This window comes from Vulpes vulpes, chromosome 10, assembly GCF_048418805.1.
Source record: "Vulpes vulpes isolate BD-2025 chromosome 10, VulVul3, whole genome shotgun sequence".
NCBI lineage: Eukaryota > Metazoa > Chordata > Mammalia > Carnivora > Canidae > Vulpes > Vulpes vulpes.
In genome coordinates, this window is record NC_132789.1 from 10,493,866 (window position 1) to 10,505,759 (window position 11,894).

General features: G+C 47.7%; 1 protein-coding gene across 12 annotated transcripts in view; it reads left to right on the top strand.

Annotated features, from left to right (window-relative positions):
* Positions 1–11,177, top strand: part of RPH3A (rabphilin 3A) — a 273,026-nt gene extending 261,849 nt beyond the window's left edge. For all 12 annotated transcript variants that reach the window (XM_072722872.1, XM_072722866.1, XM_072722874.1 and 9 more), the window contains 5 exons: positions 11–67; positions 745–899; positions 4,531–4,612; positions 7,874–7,970; positions 9,000–11,177. In XM_072722872.1, the coding sequence (XP_072578973.1) occupies positions 11–67; positions 745–899; positions 4,531–4,612; positions 7,874–7,970; positions 9,000–9,130 (522 nt within the window). In that variant the 3' untranslated portion in view covers positions 9,131–11,177. The remainder of the gene's footprint in view (positions 1–10; positions 68–744; positions 900–4,530; positions 4,613–7,873; positions 7,971–8,999) is intronic.
* The last annotated feature ends 717 nt before the right edge of the window (positions 11,178–11,894 follow it).

Consider the following 11,894-nt stretch of genomic DNA (forward strand, 5'->3'; position numbering starts at 1 on the left):
TTCCTCTAAGATGAAGCGTGCTGGAACCACCGGGTCAGCCCGAGGCATGGCCCTTTATGAGGAGGAGGTAAGCACTGAGTGGGTATTGAAGCCACGGTCGGGGTCCACCATCACACTTTTCTCCCCCTCCTGGCCCCTTTCTTATTCTTTCTCCTAAAACCAGTTGCCTGTCCTCAGTTTACCATGAGAGAGGTACCCTTGCCCAAGGCATTAGAACATGAGACCAAGTGGATGCTCTTCCCACCTGGAGCCCCTGTAGGGGGGAAAGGCTACCCTCTCACACCCTTGAGTTCCCACACCTTGTTAGCGGAAGCTCTGCTGGCAGTTCGTCAGGACCAGAGCGATGCCACTCTCCCTCCCTCTGGGGTGACATAGGGCAGGCTGCCAGAGGCTGGGGTTGGGCTACACGTTTGTGCTGTTTGTCTAGGGCCCTCGTGCAACCCTAGGGACTGTAATTGTGAGAAGACTGGTTGACTCAGGCAAATATGAGCTCAGAGTCACACTGGAACTCAGGGCTCTATGTCTAAGTGGGAGTAAAGCCCCCCACCCTCATGTGCCTTGGCCTTCCACCAGTGTTGCTGTCACCACTTGCTGCTCCCTGGAGACTGCTGTTCGTGGTGCTGACCACTCTGTGGCAGGCCAGCTCCTCCTCCTGTCCACAGGCTCCTCCCTAACGCTGCCATCCATCCAGCTGCATGGCCTCCTCCCCTTCCTGGGCCCACATGCCTTCTTCTCTTACTGCAGCAGGTGGAACGTATTGGTGACATAGAGGAACGCGGCAAGATCTTGGTGTCCCTTATGTACAGCACACAGCAGGGAGGCCTCATCGTGGGCATTATACGCTGTGTGCACCTGGCCGCCATGGACGCCAATGGCTACTCAGATCCGTTCGTCAAGCTGTGAGTCATTGGGAATGTGAATGGACCCCAGAGGGAGTCCTAGATCCTTGCAAAGGGAGAACCAGAGCCCTTCCCCAAGATCATTGAACATTGAGGCCCAGAGAGGGAAATGAGCCTGCCCAAGGTCACACAGTGAGACAATGCCCAGAACTGGCTAGAGTAGGAGTCTGGAGTCTCAGATAGTCAGACTGGTGTGTCACTCGCCCATAGGAGGAGTTTTGTGGGCTCTGTCTCCTCTGGTGGGAGAGAGGCAGTCGATGAGATTGCAGTTACCCCATTTGGAGCCCCCTAGAATCAGCAGCATGTCTCTCCAGGAGTCCAGAGCCCCACCACCAAAGAAGCAATCCAGCTTTTTCCAGATTCGGTCTGGAAATGCTCAAAGAAAAAGGCCTTAGACGTTGGGCTATTCCCATAATCTCCACCATGGGGAGTCAGAGAGACATGTTATTTGTGTGAGTCCAGAGCCTCTGGAATGATGCCACAATGGGATTCAACAGACAAGGGCTTCACTAGTGGAAATGCCTGAGTGAGGGAGCTGAGAGAGCTGTCACACGGCCATGTGAGTCTGACTCACGTGAGCAGAGGGGAGAGACAGGGGCCAGTGGAAGCACCCCGGATGCAAGTGCGGCAAGGCCATCAGAGTCCTCAAGGCCAAACCCAGCCGTCAGATAAGTCCCCTGTCTCCTAAGAGCGGGACCACTGTAATATTCCTGCCACCTTCACTCCTCAGCCGGGAGCAGGGCCTTGGCACGAACAGGGCTGGGTTTCCAAGTGCAGCTGCCAGAGCCTCAGCCAGGTATGCTGTAGCTTGAGGTCTGCCCAGCACATTCTCACGGCCACCACTGAATCAAACGTGGGGTTCCACTCCCATCGCTGCCAGCCGCTAGCCGTATAACTATAAGCAAGTTTTCATAATCGCTCCAAACCTCAGATTCTTCATTGGTATAATGGAGACAGTTTCTAATTATTTCCAAGAATGGGCACGAGACATAAGGCTCAAATAAGATCTCATATAGAAAGCAATTAGAAATGTGCCTGGTACGGAAATATTTGGCTACTCTCAATGGAATTCTCCATTGCCTTGTGGCAGCTATCTGTGTGTTTCTGTGGATATAGTTGAAAGCCTGGGCTCTGGGTCCAGACTGCCTGGGTTTGAATCTTAGAGCCAACAGCCTTCAGTACTCTCTACCTGTGTGACCTTTGTCTGGTGCCTTCATATCTCTGGGCCTTGATGGCCTCATCTGTAAAATGGGAAGAATAATCTTGGTCATTAGGTTCTCTCCTCCAAGAAGCGGACACCAAGGCTAAATGAGATGTGCAAGAGATTTATTGGGGGAAATGCCTGTGAAGAAAAGCTAAGAGGGAGCCAGAGGAGGACCAGAGGGAAAGCAGATAGGGAGGAGAGGGCTGGGAGGATGGCTAAGCAGGAAGAGTCTTAGATTGCAGCATGGTTCTGGGGAAGTTTCAGCTCAGGTGATGGGGAATGTTTGAGTGCCAAGTCACTCACTGGAGGAGCCCTGCATCTTCTGGCAGTGGGGCTGCCTCCTGCCCCTGCCAGCCCAGGTACTGGCTGGGAGCAGCCAGGGGCCAGCGCAGCCACAGTGAGAACATAGTGATGAGTTTGGAACCCAGTACACAGTCCATTTTGCCCCTAGAGCTGGAGATCTGAGAGAAGCATTGTCATTGGGTCTGGTACATAGTAAGTGCTCAATAAATATCTGCCATTATGGTTATAAATCACTACCACCGCTATTCCTACTCATGGCAAAGAGTGTTTATTGATGTTCCTTCCAGCCTGGGAGACATTCCCTTCCATAATAGAATGCAGTGCTCCCCTTAAGGTCATGGCTAAAGATCAGGCCAGGGTAGACTTGGTTCCGATTTTCTTTGAATGAGGATTTAGTGAACAAAAGAATGCATGAGTCAGGGATGAATTTGATTTCTAGGGGTAACTGCGCTTTGTTTTCTCTTGTGGTCCAAAAAAGAAAATTAGCTCATAGGTGGCTGTCCTCACTCTATTTCATCCCAGCCACATGCAGACTGTTTTTCTCAAATAATTCTCCCTACCACCCCTTCTCCCATCCACCTGTCCCTGCAGAGGAAGTAGCAATCCTGTGGTCACCAGGAAAACAGCTGCCCTGGTGGTCATTGTGGGAAAAGCTAACAGAAGGCCGTTAATCTGTTTATGATCAAATAAAGATTTTTAAAATCAAAATTGCCCTTTATCTTTGCTGAGCACTTCATAATTTTCATTCTCCCCTTTGGTTTCTTCTTTAAAATTGTCCTCAAGGGGCACCTGGGTGGCTCAGTTGGTTAAGTGTCTGCCGTGGGCTCAGGTCATGATCCCAGGGTCCTGGGATAGAGCCCTGCATAGGGCTCCTTGCTCAGCAGGGAGTCTGCTTCTCCCTCTTTCTCTGCTGCTCCCCCTGCTTGTGCTTTCTCCTTCTCTCAAATAAATAAATTAAAATAAAATAATAAAACTGTCCTCAAGGGCATTGTGAGGTACAGGCTTCCAGCCATGGAATGAATGAATCACAGGGATGAAGGCACAGCATAGAGAATATAGTCAATGGTATTGCAATAGTGCTGCATGATAACGGTGTCTACCCTTGTGGCGAGCACAGTATAAGAACAGAGTTGTCAAATCACTGTGTTGTATACCTGAAACTAATGTAGTATTGTGTGTCCACTATGCTTCAATAAAAATAAGTAAATAAAATAAATTATCCTCAAAAGCAGTTCTGTAAGTGAGGGGAAAAAAAATGTTTGCCCTCTTTACAGATTGGGAAACTGAGGCATACCGAAGCTACATTTACATTCAAAGTTTCCCAGCTAGTGGCAGCTTTAATCAGAATCCTTATGTCTCAACTCTTAGGAGGCTTGGGCCCATTTTATTTATTTGCTCAGAAAATATTGATCAAGCACCTACCATGTGCCAGGCACTGTGCCTACACTGGGGAAGAGCCTTCCAGCCAGAGGAAACGGTATGTGCAAAGGCCCTGAGGTGGAAAGGATAGTGAATGGGGCGTGGGGTGAAGAGCATAGCATAAGACCAGGCTGGGCTGGAGCAAGGACCCAATATGCAGAGCCTTAAAAGCCACATCAAGGATTTTGAACTTTTTCCTGAGATCAAAGGGAAGCCACTGAATAGTTTGAGGAGGCTTGATTGTAAACAGATTTTTGCATCTTCTCCTTTCTGTCTGTACAGTCACAGCCTCATCAGGACTTGGGGCAGCCTAAGGGGTAATTGTGCAACTCTAGGCACCACCATCTAGGCTTTCAATCAGATCCAATGGGACAAAGTATTGGCTAAGAGCACCAACTCGAGGCAACCACTGGGTTGAGTCCCCAGCTGTGTGACCTGAGGCACATGTCTCAACTACTCTGGATGCTCAATTTCCTTGCACATAAAATGAGTGGTTGTAGCTCTACCACTGGGGTTTGTTGAGAAAGAAATATCCCCAAGGTGCTTATTGCAGTGCCCGGTAGATGCACATTGGCCATTGTTAATGTTGATTCAGTTTCTGATTTGTTCAGTTATTCTCCTGACATGGGAAGGAGCCTTTGGGCTCAAGAGGCTGCTCTTATTTATTACACTTCCTCCACAATAGCATCTCTTGTCTCCTCTCAGCTGGCTGAAACCGGACATGGGAAAGAAAGCCAAACATAAGACCCAAATAAAGAAGAAAACCTTGAATCCTGAATTTAATGAGGTAAGGCTGCCCCATTTTTGTCATGCTCTGAGATATTTCCTGCGTGTGAGAAAGGAACAAGCTCCCTACTAGAAAGTTATAAAGCACATCAAAAAAGCTTTCTCAGGCACCTGGATGGCTCAGTGGTTGAGCATCTGCCTTTGGCTCAGGTCATGATCCTGGGGTCCTGGGATAGAGTCCTGTATCAGGCTCCCACAGAGAGCCTGTTTCTCCTTCTGCCTATGTCTCTGCCTCTCTCTGTGTCTCTCATGAATAAATAAAATCTTAAAAAAAAAAAAAAAAAAAAGAACCCACAACATTTGACCCATGGTTTTTTTTTTTTTTTTTTTTTTTTAAAAAAAGCTTTTTCTCAGGGCACCCGGGTGACACAGGTTTCAGCTCAGGTCATGATCTTGTGGTTGTGGGACTGAGTCCTATATCGGCTCCTTGCTAAGTGCAGAGTCTGCTTTGGGTTCTTTCTCCCTTTCCCTCCCCCCTCTGCCTGTCCCAGCTCATGCCCTCTGTCTCTCTGTCTCTCTGTCTCTCTAAAATGAATAAATAAAATCTTAAAGAAAAAAAAAGCTCTTTCTAGGGCACCTGGGTGGCTCAGTCAGTTAAGTGTCTGCCTTCATCTTGGGTCATGATCCCAGGGTCCTGGGACCAAGCCCCACGTCGGCCTCCCTGCTTGGTGGGAAGCCTACTTCTCCCTCTCCCTCTGCCCTTACTTGTGCTCTCTCTCTTGAATAAATAAAATCTTTAAAAAAAAAAAAAGCTTTGTCTCATAGATCCACTTGAATTATCTAAAGATAGATGATGAGTTCCTTGTATCCAGGGGGAATGAAGCCAAACACAAAGGCTATAGATTAGGAATGTCAAAGGAGGAAGCTGCATTTGGAGACAAATTGAATGAAACCATCTCCAACTAATAGTTTGTGGTCTTGAAATTTGAAGAAATAAATAGGGGTAGTGGTGCCTTTTACCATCCACCCAGTTGGCACTGCCTTCTCTCTTGCTCACTCCCCATGTCCATCTTGAGCATCAAGTCCTGCTAAGGCCACTATCTACATAACCATTGAATGTGCCCCTTCCTATTATCTCACTGTCACTTGTCTGGCATCTCATGTGTGGACTATTGCAGAAGACTCCTGACTCACATCCTTGTGTTTGGCCCATCCTCACGTAAGCATGAGCTTTCTAAAGAATGAATCTGAAATTTTCAGCCCCATTGCTTAGCCCAGCAGTGATACCTTAACTTCTTAGTGTGACTGTCAAGCCCTTTCAAACTCACATCCCACCCCTGCCACATCTTATACTCCCCTCCTCAAGTCACACTAACATCATGTGGTTCCTTGGCACATCTCTTAGCCTTTGCACTGGCTGCTCCCTTTTCCTGGACTTCCATCTCTCTTCCTCTCTGGCAGACTCCTAGTCATCCCTTAAGAGTCAAATATGCTTTCCTCTGGGCTTCCAGACTTTCTGTGTCCCTGCATCTCATGCTGTCACCCTGGATTTCAGTTATTTGTTCACAAGCCTGTCAGATACTAGGGGTCCAGAAATATCTATTGAATGCAATGATCTGATGTCAGCTTAGAGTCAGCTAGCATTGGTTTTTACCAAACATTAGAAAGTGGGCAGAGAACTACAATACAATGTGCTTTTCGTTGTTTTGCTTTTGAAATGCATGTGGCCATATGAGCCGGCATGGAGAAGGTTCTGTGTAAACACAGCTCAGAGTATCATGGGCCAGTAGTTCAGCACATCTTCCTCTCAGGACCCTCTTTCAGTTGACCCCTAATTTCCTGACTCTGACTCCTGAATTTTGAGTAAGGAGACAATGACTGCTGTGCGGCCCTACCCTCTCCTGGAGTCTGAATGAGTCACTGAAGAAGAAATCCAAATAGCCAATAAGCCCCATTAGCAACAGAGACAAGGCCAGACACCAGTTTTTGTCACAAACTGGCACAAAAATACTGTAAAATGTTGGTACCTAGTGTTGGTGAGCCTGTGGGGAATTATATACACTATGGGTAAGAGAGAGAACTGGTCCAACTGCCTAAGGGATGTTTGTCAAATTGCTCCAAAAGCCTTAACATTTTAAAATTTAAGTGCCATTTATTTGAGGAATAGGTAATATAATCACATATCTGAAAATTCCAAAAGTACCAAAGGGTATCCAGTTAAAATTCTCCTCCTTTCCCAGCCTCTATCACCTATTTCTCTTCTTTTGAAGCAAGTATATTATCCTCCTCCAGGATTTATAAGAATACAAAACAAGAAAGTATATAGCTGGCTTTCTTGCTGGTGACAAATGGCATCATGGTATACATCTACTGCTCTCTACCTTAAAGTTTTACAAACTCAGAGATATATGACTCAAAATTTATCCTAAATAAATGATCATGGATTTACACAATACCTGAATTGCAAAAGTGTGCGCCTTTTATCATATCATTAATGGTAGTGGAAAGTTGGAAACAACCTAAATATTCAACCGTTGGGCATTAGATTAAGGGACACAACCATTAAATGAAGCCAGAAAAATATTTGCTAACACGCTAAGTTGGTTCTTACCATATGTTATAAAATGGGAAAAGAAGGCCACAGTGCAGTACATTCATATTATATTTTTATAATATTCAAATGTTTCATATAATAGTCTAATTAATATTCATATTAACTTTTTGAAAATGTACATTAATTTGGTTACTCGTAGGAAATGTTGACAGTGGCTATTTTGGGATAGGTGACAAATTTTGAGGGTTGGGTTTTATTTGATTTTGTTTTAGTTTCCTTGTTTATTTTAATGATGAACATGAATGAATTTTCTAGTTAGGCAGAGAAGTCACATAAAAAGTCAGATTGTCTGGAAACCTAAGCACCTATACCCCTCATGTCAGTCTCAGGGCCCTTGACTACCCTTCATCTGTAAATAATGGAGAGAGGAGAACCCACTCCAGAAGCTACCAGAATAGAAGGACTGAGTTCACAGCTATTTGCCTTCAAGGAAACCTGACCAGGAGCAGCTTTCTTAGAAAAACCCCATCAGCCTTCCCGATTTCAGAAAATCACTGAAATGTGAATTATGGAGCTTGAGAGACTTTGTTATACAGAATGTTTGTTGAAAGGGGATTGTCAGGCTAGGGCAGAAGGGTTCCCCTGCTCCTAAATGCCCAGTCTAAGGACCTCCCTTTGGTCTCTGAACCCCTAGGGCTCAGCCTCTTAGCTTCTGATGCTGAAGTCTCAGGACCCTCCCACTCACCTATCTTTCTCTGCTGCATTCAGGAGTTTTTCTATGACATCAAACATAGTGACCTGGCGAAAAAGTCCCTGGACATCTCGGTCTGGGACTATGACATCGGCAAATCCAATGATTACATCGGTGAGTACTTCTGGCTCCCAGAGAGAAGCCCATCCTCCCAGGAAAGAAGAGCCTTAAGAATCTAGGCTTCTCTTGGAGGGTTCAGGGCACTTCTTGTCTTTTGGTGGCCGCATCGTCTAAACACCACATCGGGACAAATTTGGGTGATTTGGGTCCAATTTGGGGATGCTTTTATAGGAAAGGGCTTACACAGCTGAGGGATTGGGTCATGGTTGATTATTTGCTCAACAAATCATATCCAGTGGATAATCAAATCCCAGAGGACAGAAGGGTCTGTGGCCTCAGAAAACAGGGTGAAAAGGAAGTCTCCTTAATCGATTTGTTAAGTCCTGAAAAAGGTTCTAATTTTCCCAGCTTGCCTTCAGATGACGAGGAAGAATAGACATTAAAGATGGGGTGGGGGAGGGAGGCCTGGGTGGCTCAGTGGTTGAGTGTTTGCCTTCGGCTCAGGCTGTGATCCCCGGGTCCTGGGATCGATTCCTGCATCGGGCTCCCCGCATGGAGCCTGCTTCTCCCTCTGCCTGTGTCTCTGCCTCTCTCTCTCTCTCTCTCTCTCTGTCTGTCTCTCATGAATGGATAAATAAAATCTTTAAGAAAAAAAGATGGGGTGGGGAGGGTACTCCAGGCAAGGGACACAGCATAATCAAAGGTGTGGACACAGGACTGGACAGGGTGGGTGGCAAAGCTGGCTCTTTGGAAATATTGAGTACCCAGAAGCAGTGGCAGACAAGTTTTGGAGAATGGGGTGGTGACTTACAAAAGGTCTTTAAAAAATGAGACAGTGAAGCTACAACTTGAGGCTGCAGTAGGGAGCCATGGCAGTTCTTGAGTGGCTAGTGTGCAGGTAGAGAAGGCCAGTGGTAATAACAACAGCATAACAACAGCCCCCCATAAAGAGGGTGCCAGGTTGTTGGAGGGGTCACTGCTTGGTGGCAGTTTTTCCTCAACTAGACATTTGGGTCCAGGATGAGAGTGCCATGTGTCCCTCTACTCTGACCACCTCTTCTCTCTCCCCATCTTATCCTCCAGGCGGCTGCCAGCTGGGGATCTCAGCCAAGGGAGAACGCTTAAAACACTGGTACGAGTGTCTGAAAAACAAGGACAAGAAGATTGAGCGCTGGCACCAGCTACAGAACGAGAACCATGTGTCGAGTGATTAGGATGGGCCCCCAGGTCCCCAGCTCCATGCCCTACCCTGTCCCAGGTTACCCGCCAGCCTGACCCAGCTGCCCTTCACACTCTGATCTCTTTTCTCTTTGCCTCCCCCACCCTCTCCCTCCCTGTGCCTGCCTTTGAGGTGCCCCCTGACCTTGGGCACTGCTGCCAAAGACCTTTCTCCACTGTCTGTGATGCTGTGGCGCGGGCCCTGAATGCAGCCCCTCTCTGGTCCCTCTAGGATGGAGCAGTAGGAAGAGGGATGCAGAGATTTTCACAAGAGGCTGGAATTTAACAACCTCTCTGTCTAGGTAAACTGCAAAGGTTCTTTCTTCATCATTTAGGACTGTTTTTAGACCCTCCTGGCCTTGAACACACACACACACACACACACACACATACACACACACACACAACTTGCATTTCCTGTGTCATGTCTGTGTATATCCTCAGCTGTCAGCAGACCGGAACAAGGCTGTGAGGGCCAGCAACAGGGCAGAAATAGAGCATCCAGGCCCCCACTGCCCCTCCACACCATACCCCCTGATTGCCAGGAAAACAGGCCACCATGTTTAAACTCCCTGGTGACTAGGAACACACCCTCCTGGCTTCAAATGCATTCAGGATGCCACCTATTTGCTTCCTAGCAAAACCCAACACCCTTTCTCTAGCACCCACCTTGTCCCTAGTCCCTCCCTCCCCCTCCCTAACCCTACACCCCGCCAAACACTCTCAGCTCCTCACACTCCTCTCTCCCTGTCCATCCCCCCCCCTTTCTCCTTTCCCTCTTTCTAAGAGGGCAAAATAGCAACAGCAAAAAATATGTTAACCTAGTGTCACGCCCTCACCAGTTTGGCCAGCAAACTTGAACTGGCACGACCCTGACTTCCAGTTAGGCCCGCACTTCTTAGAACCGCCCACTTCTCTTGTTGGCAGAGCCAGGTGTCCTGGGGCTGGGCCAGCTGCTGGCGCTGCCCCTGGGCGCATGGCAGCCTCCTGTGAGCTGCATAGACACCTCATAGATGACTTCCTCAGCCCCTGGGCTCCCTGAGTAGGTGCAAACAGTATTTAGAAACCAGAGCTCTGGGTTGGGGGGGGGGGGGCTCTCCAATGTCCCAGCCTTTCCCCTCCCTCTGCTCTTAGTTAAATGAGCAGCACACTATCCGCGTCCCTGGCACTCTCCAACTCTGCTTCTCTGACTCTCTGGAGTCCTGTCTCTCACTTAGAATCGCCTTGAATCTCTCTGTCTGTGGCTCTGGCCCAGTTTATCTCTTGCACCCTCTTCACCAAGTTTGTCTGGAAAATAAAATACCATCATAAATCTGAAGCTTCAGAAACTGACAGATCCTGATGCCAAAGGCCACTGTTCCATCAGGAACCATTCAGTCTTTCTTCCTAAAAAATTAAAAAATAATAATACAAAGGAGGAAAAGGCTGAGCACGAATGTTATAAATGTGAGGTTGGGGTCAGGTAATCTGCACTGCCCCATGAGAAAGGCTTGTCTTTTCCCAGTTTCCATCATCTTCCCTCGTGAAAATCACCTCCCTCCGTTTGATAATCCACCCTTGTCTATAGACGGCATCAGATGGACACTAAAGCTCTTCACTTTCTCCAGATGCACCTTTTAACCTCTCCCATTTGATGTCTCCACCCTCAGCTCCCTGCACAATTCATCAGAAGGCTCTGATTTCTTGCCTTGAATAACCACCTTCTAAACACCAAGCTCTTCTCCTTCCCCAAGATGGCCAGTGGCTTACTGACTGCCTCTTGCCCCCTGACCATGTCCCTCCGTCAGTCCCCGTGGCGCCCACTCTCAGCCCACCTCCTTCCCACGGTTTGCCCCTAGGAGAAAGCATGCTGGCTGCGTTGCTCAAGCCTGACGCTGGTATTGGCGCTGGAATCAGCATGCAGCAAGCTCACAGTGTCCCCTGACAAATGTAACCACTTCCCTGCCTAGAATCCACACATGCTCTCCAGTGCATGCAGAACCACCCACAGCCTTTCTTTGTGATGATGTAGCCAAAAAATAAAGTAGGAATATCCAGGAAAAACTGGTGGCCTGAGTTTTTCCTTTCTGGTTTCTGGAAGTGCTTTTGCCCCATCAGGATACATGATGCTATTTGGTGGAGAGTCAGTGTCTGCTGTGCTCCAGCCCTTGGGGATATAGCAGATGTGGTCTCTGGCCCTGTGGGCTGACTCCACACCCTCTTAGAAGAATGCTTTTTGCTTGTGCCCGTCCAACAGTAGGCCAGCATCTTCTCCTCCTTTCTACCCTAACCTTGTGGAAAGTTCCAGGTGGTGTGGAATTAGACACTGTCAAGGCTCAAAGAGATGACAGGGTTGAGCCAGAACCTAGTTCAATCAACTCACTTATCTGACAGAGAAATAACCCAAAGCCCAGGGAAGGGAATGATACAGCCAATGGCTCATGGCAGCAATGCCAGGAAAAGAACTCTTTCACTGGACTCCTGGTATGATGTCCTTAATGCACTGATTAATGATATCATCAAATGCCTCCCTTGTGTTCCAGCACCTTTCATCCTGCAAGGAGCCTTCACAGATGCCCCTCAACAGTCCTGAAAGTGAGCTGAGGAGGCAACTAACTTCCCAGAAGTCCTCTTCATCTCACCAACATCTATCCTAAAAGTGTTTAAGCAATTGGCCAGAAATGCTGGTTACTTCCCAGAAGGAGCCATCAGTTCTGTCCACCAGAAACTTCTCTACCAGGCCAAGTTAGAGACAGGATCTTTTCCTCCTCCTCAAAAGGG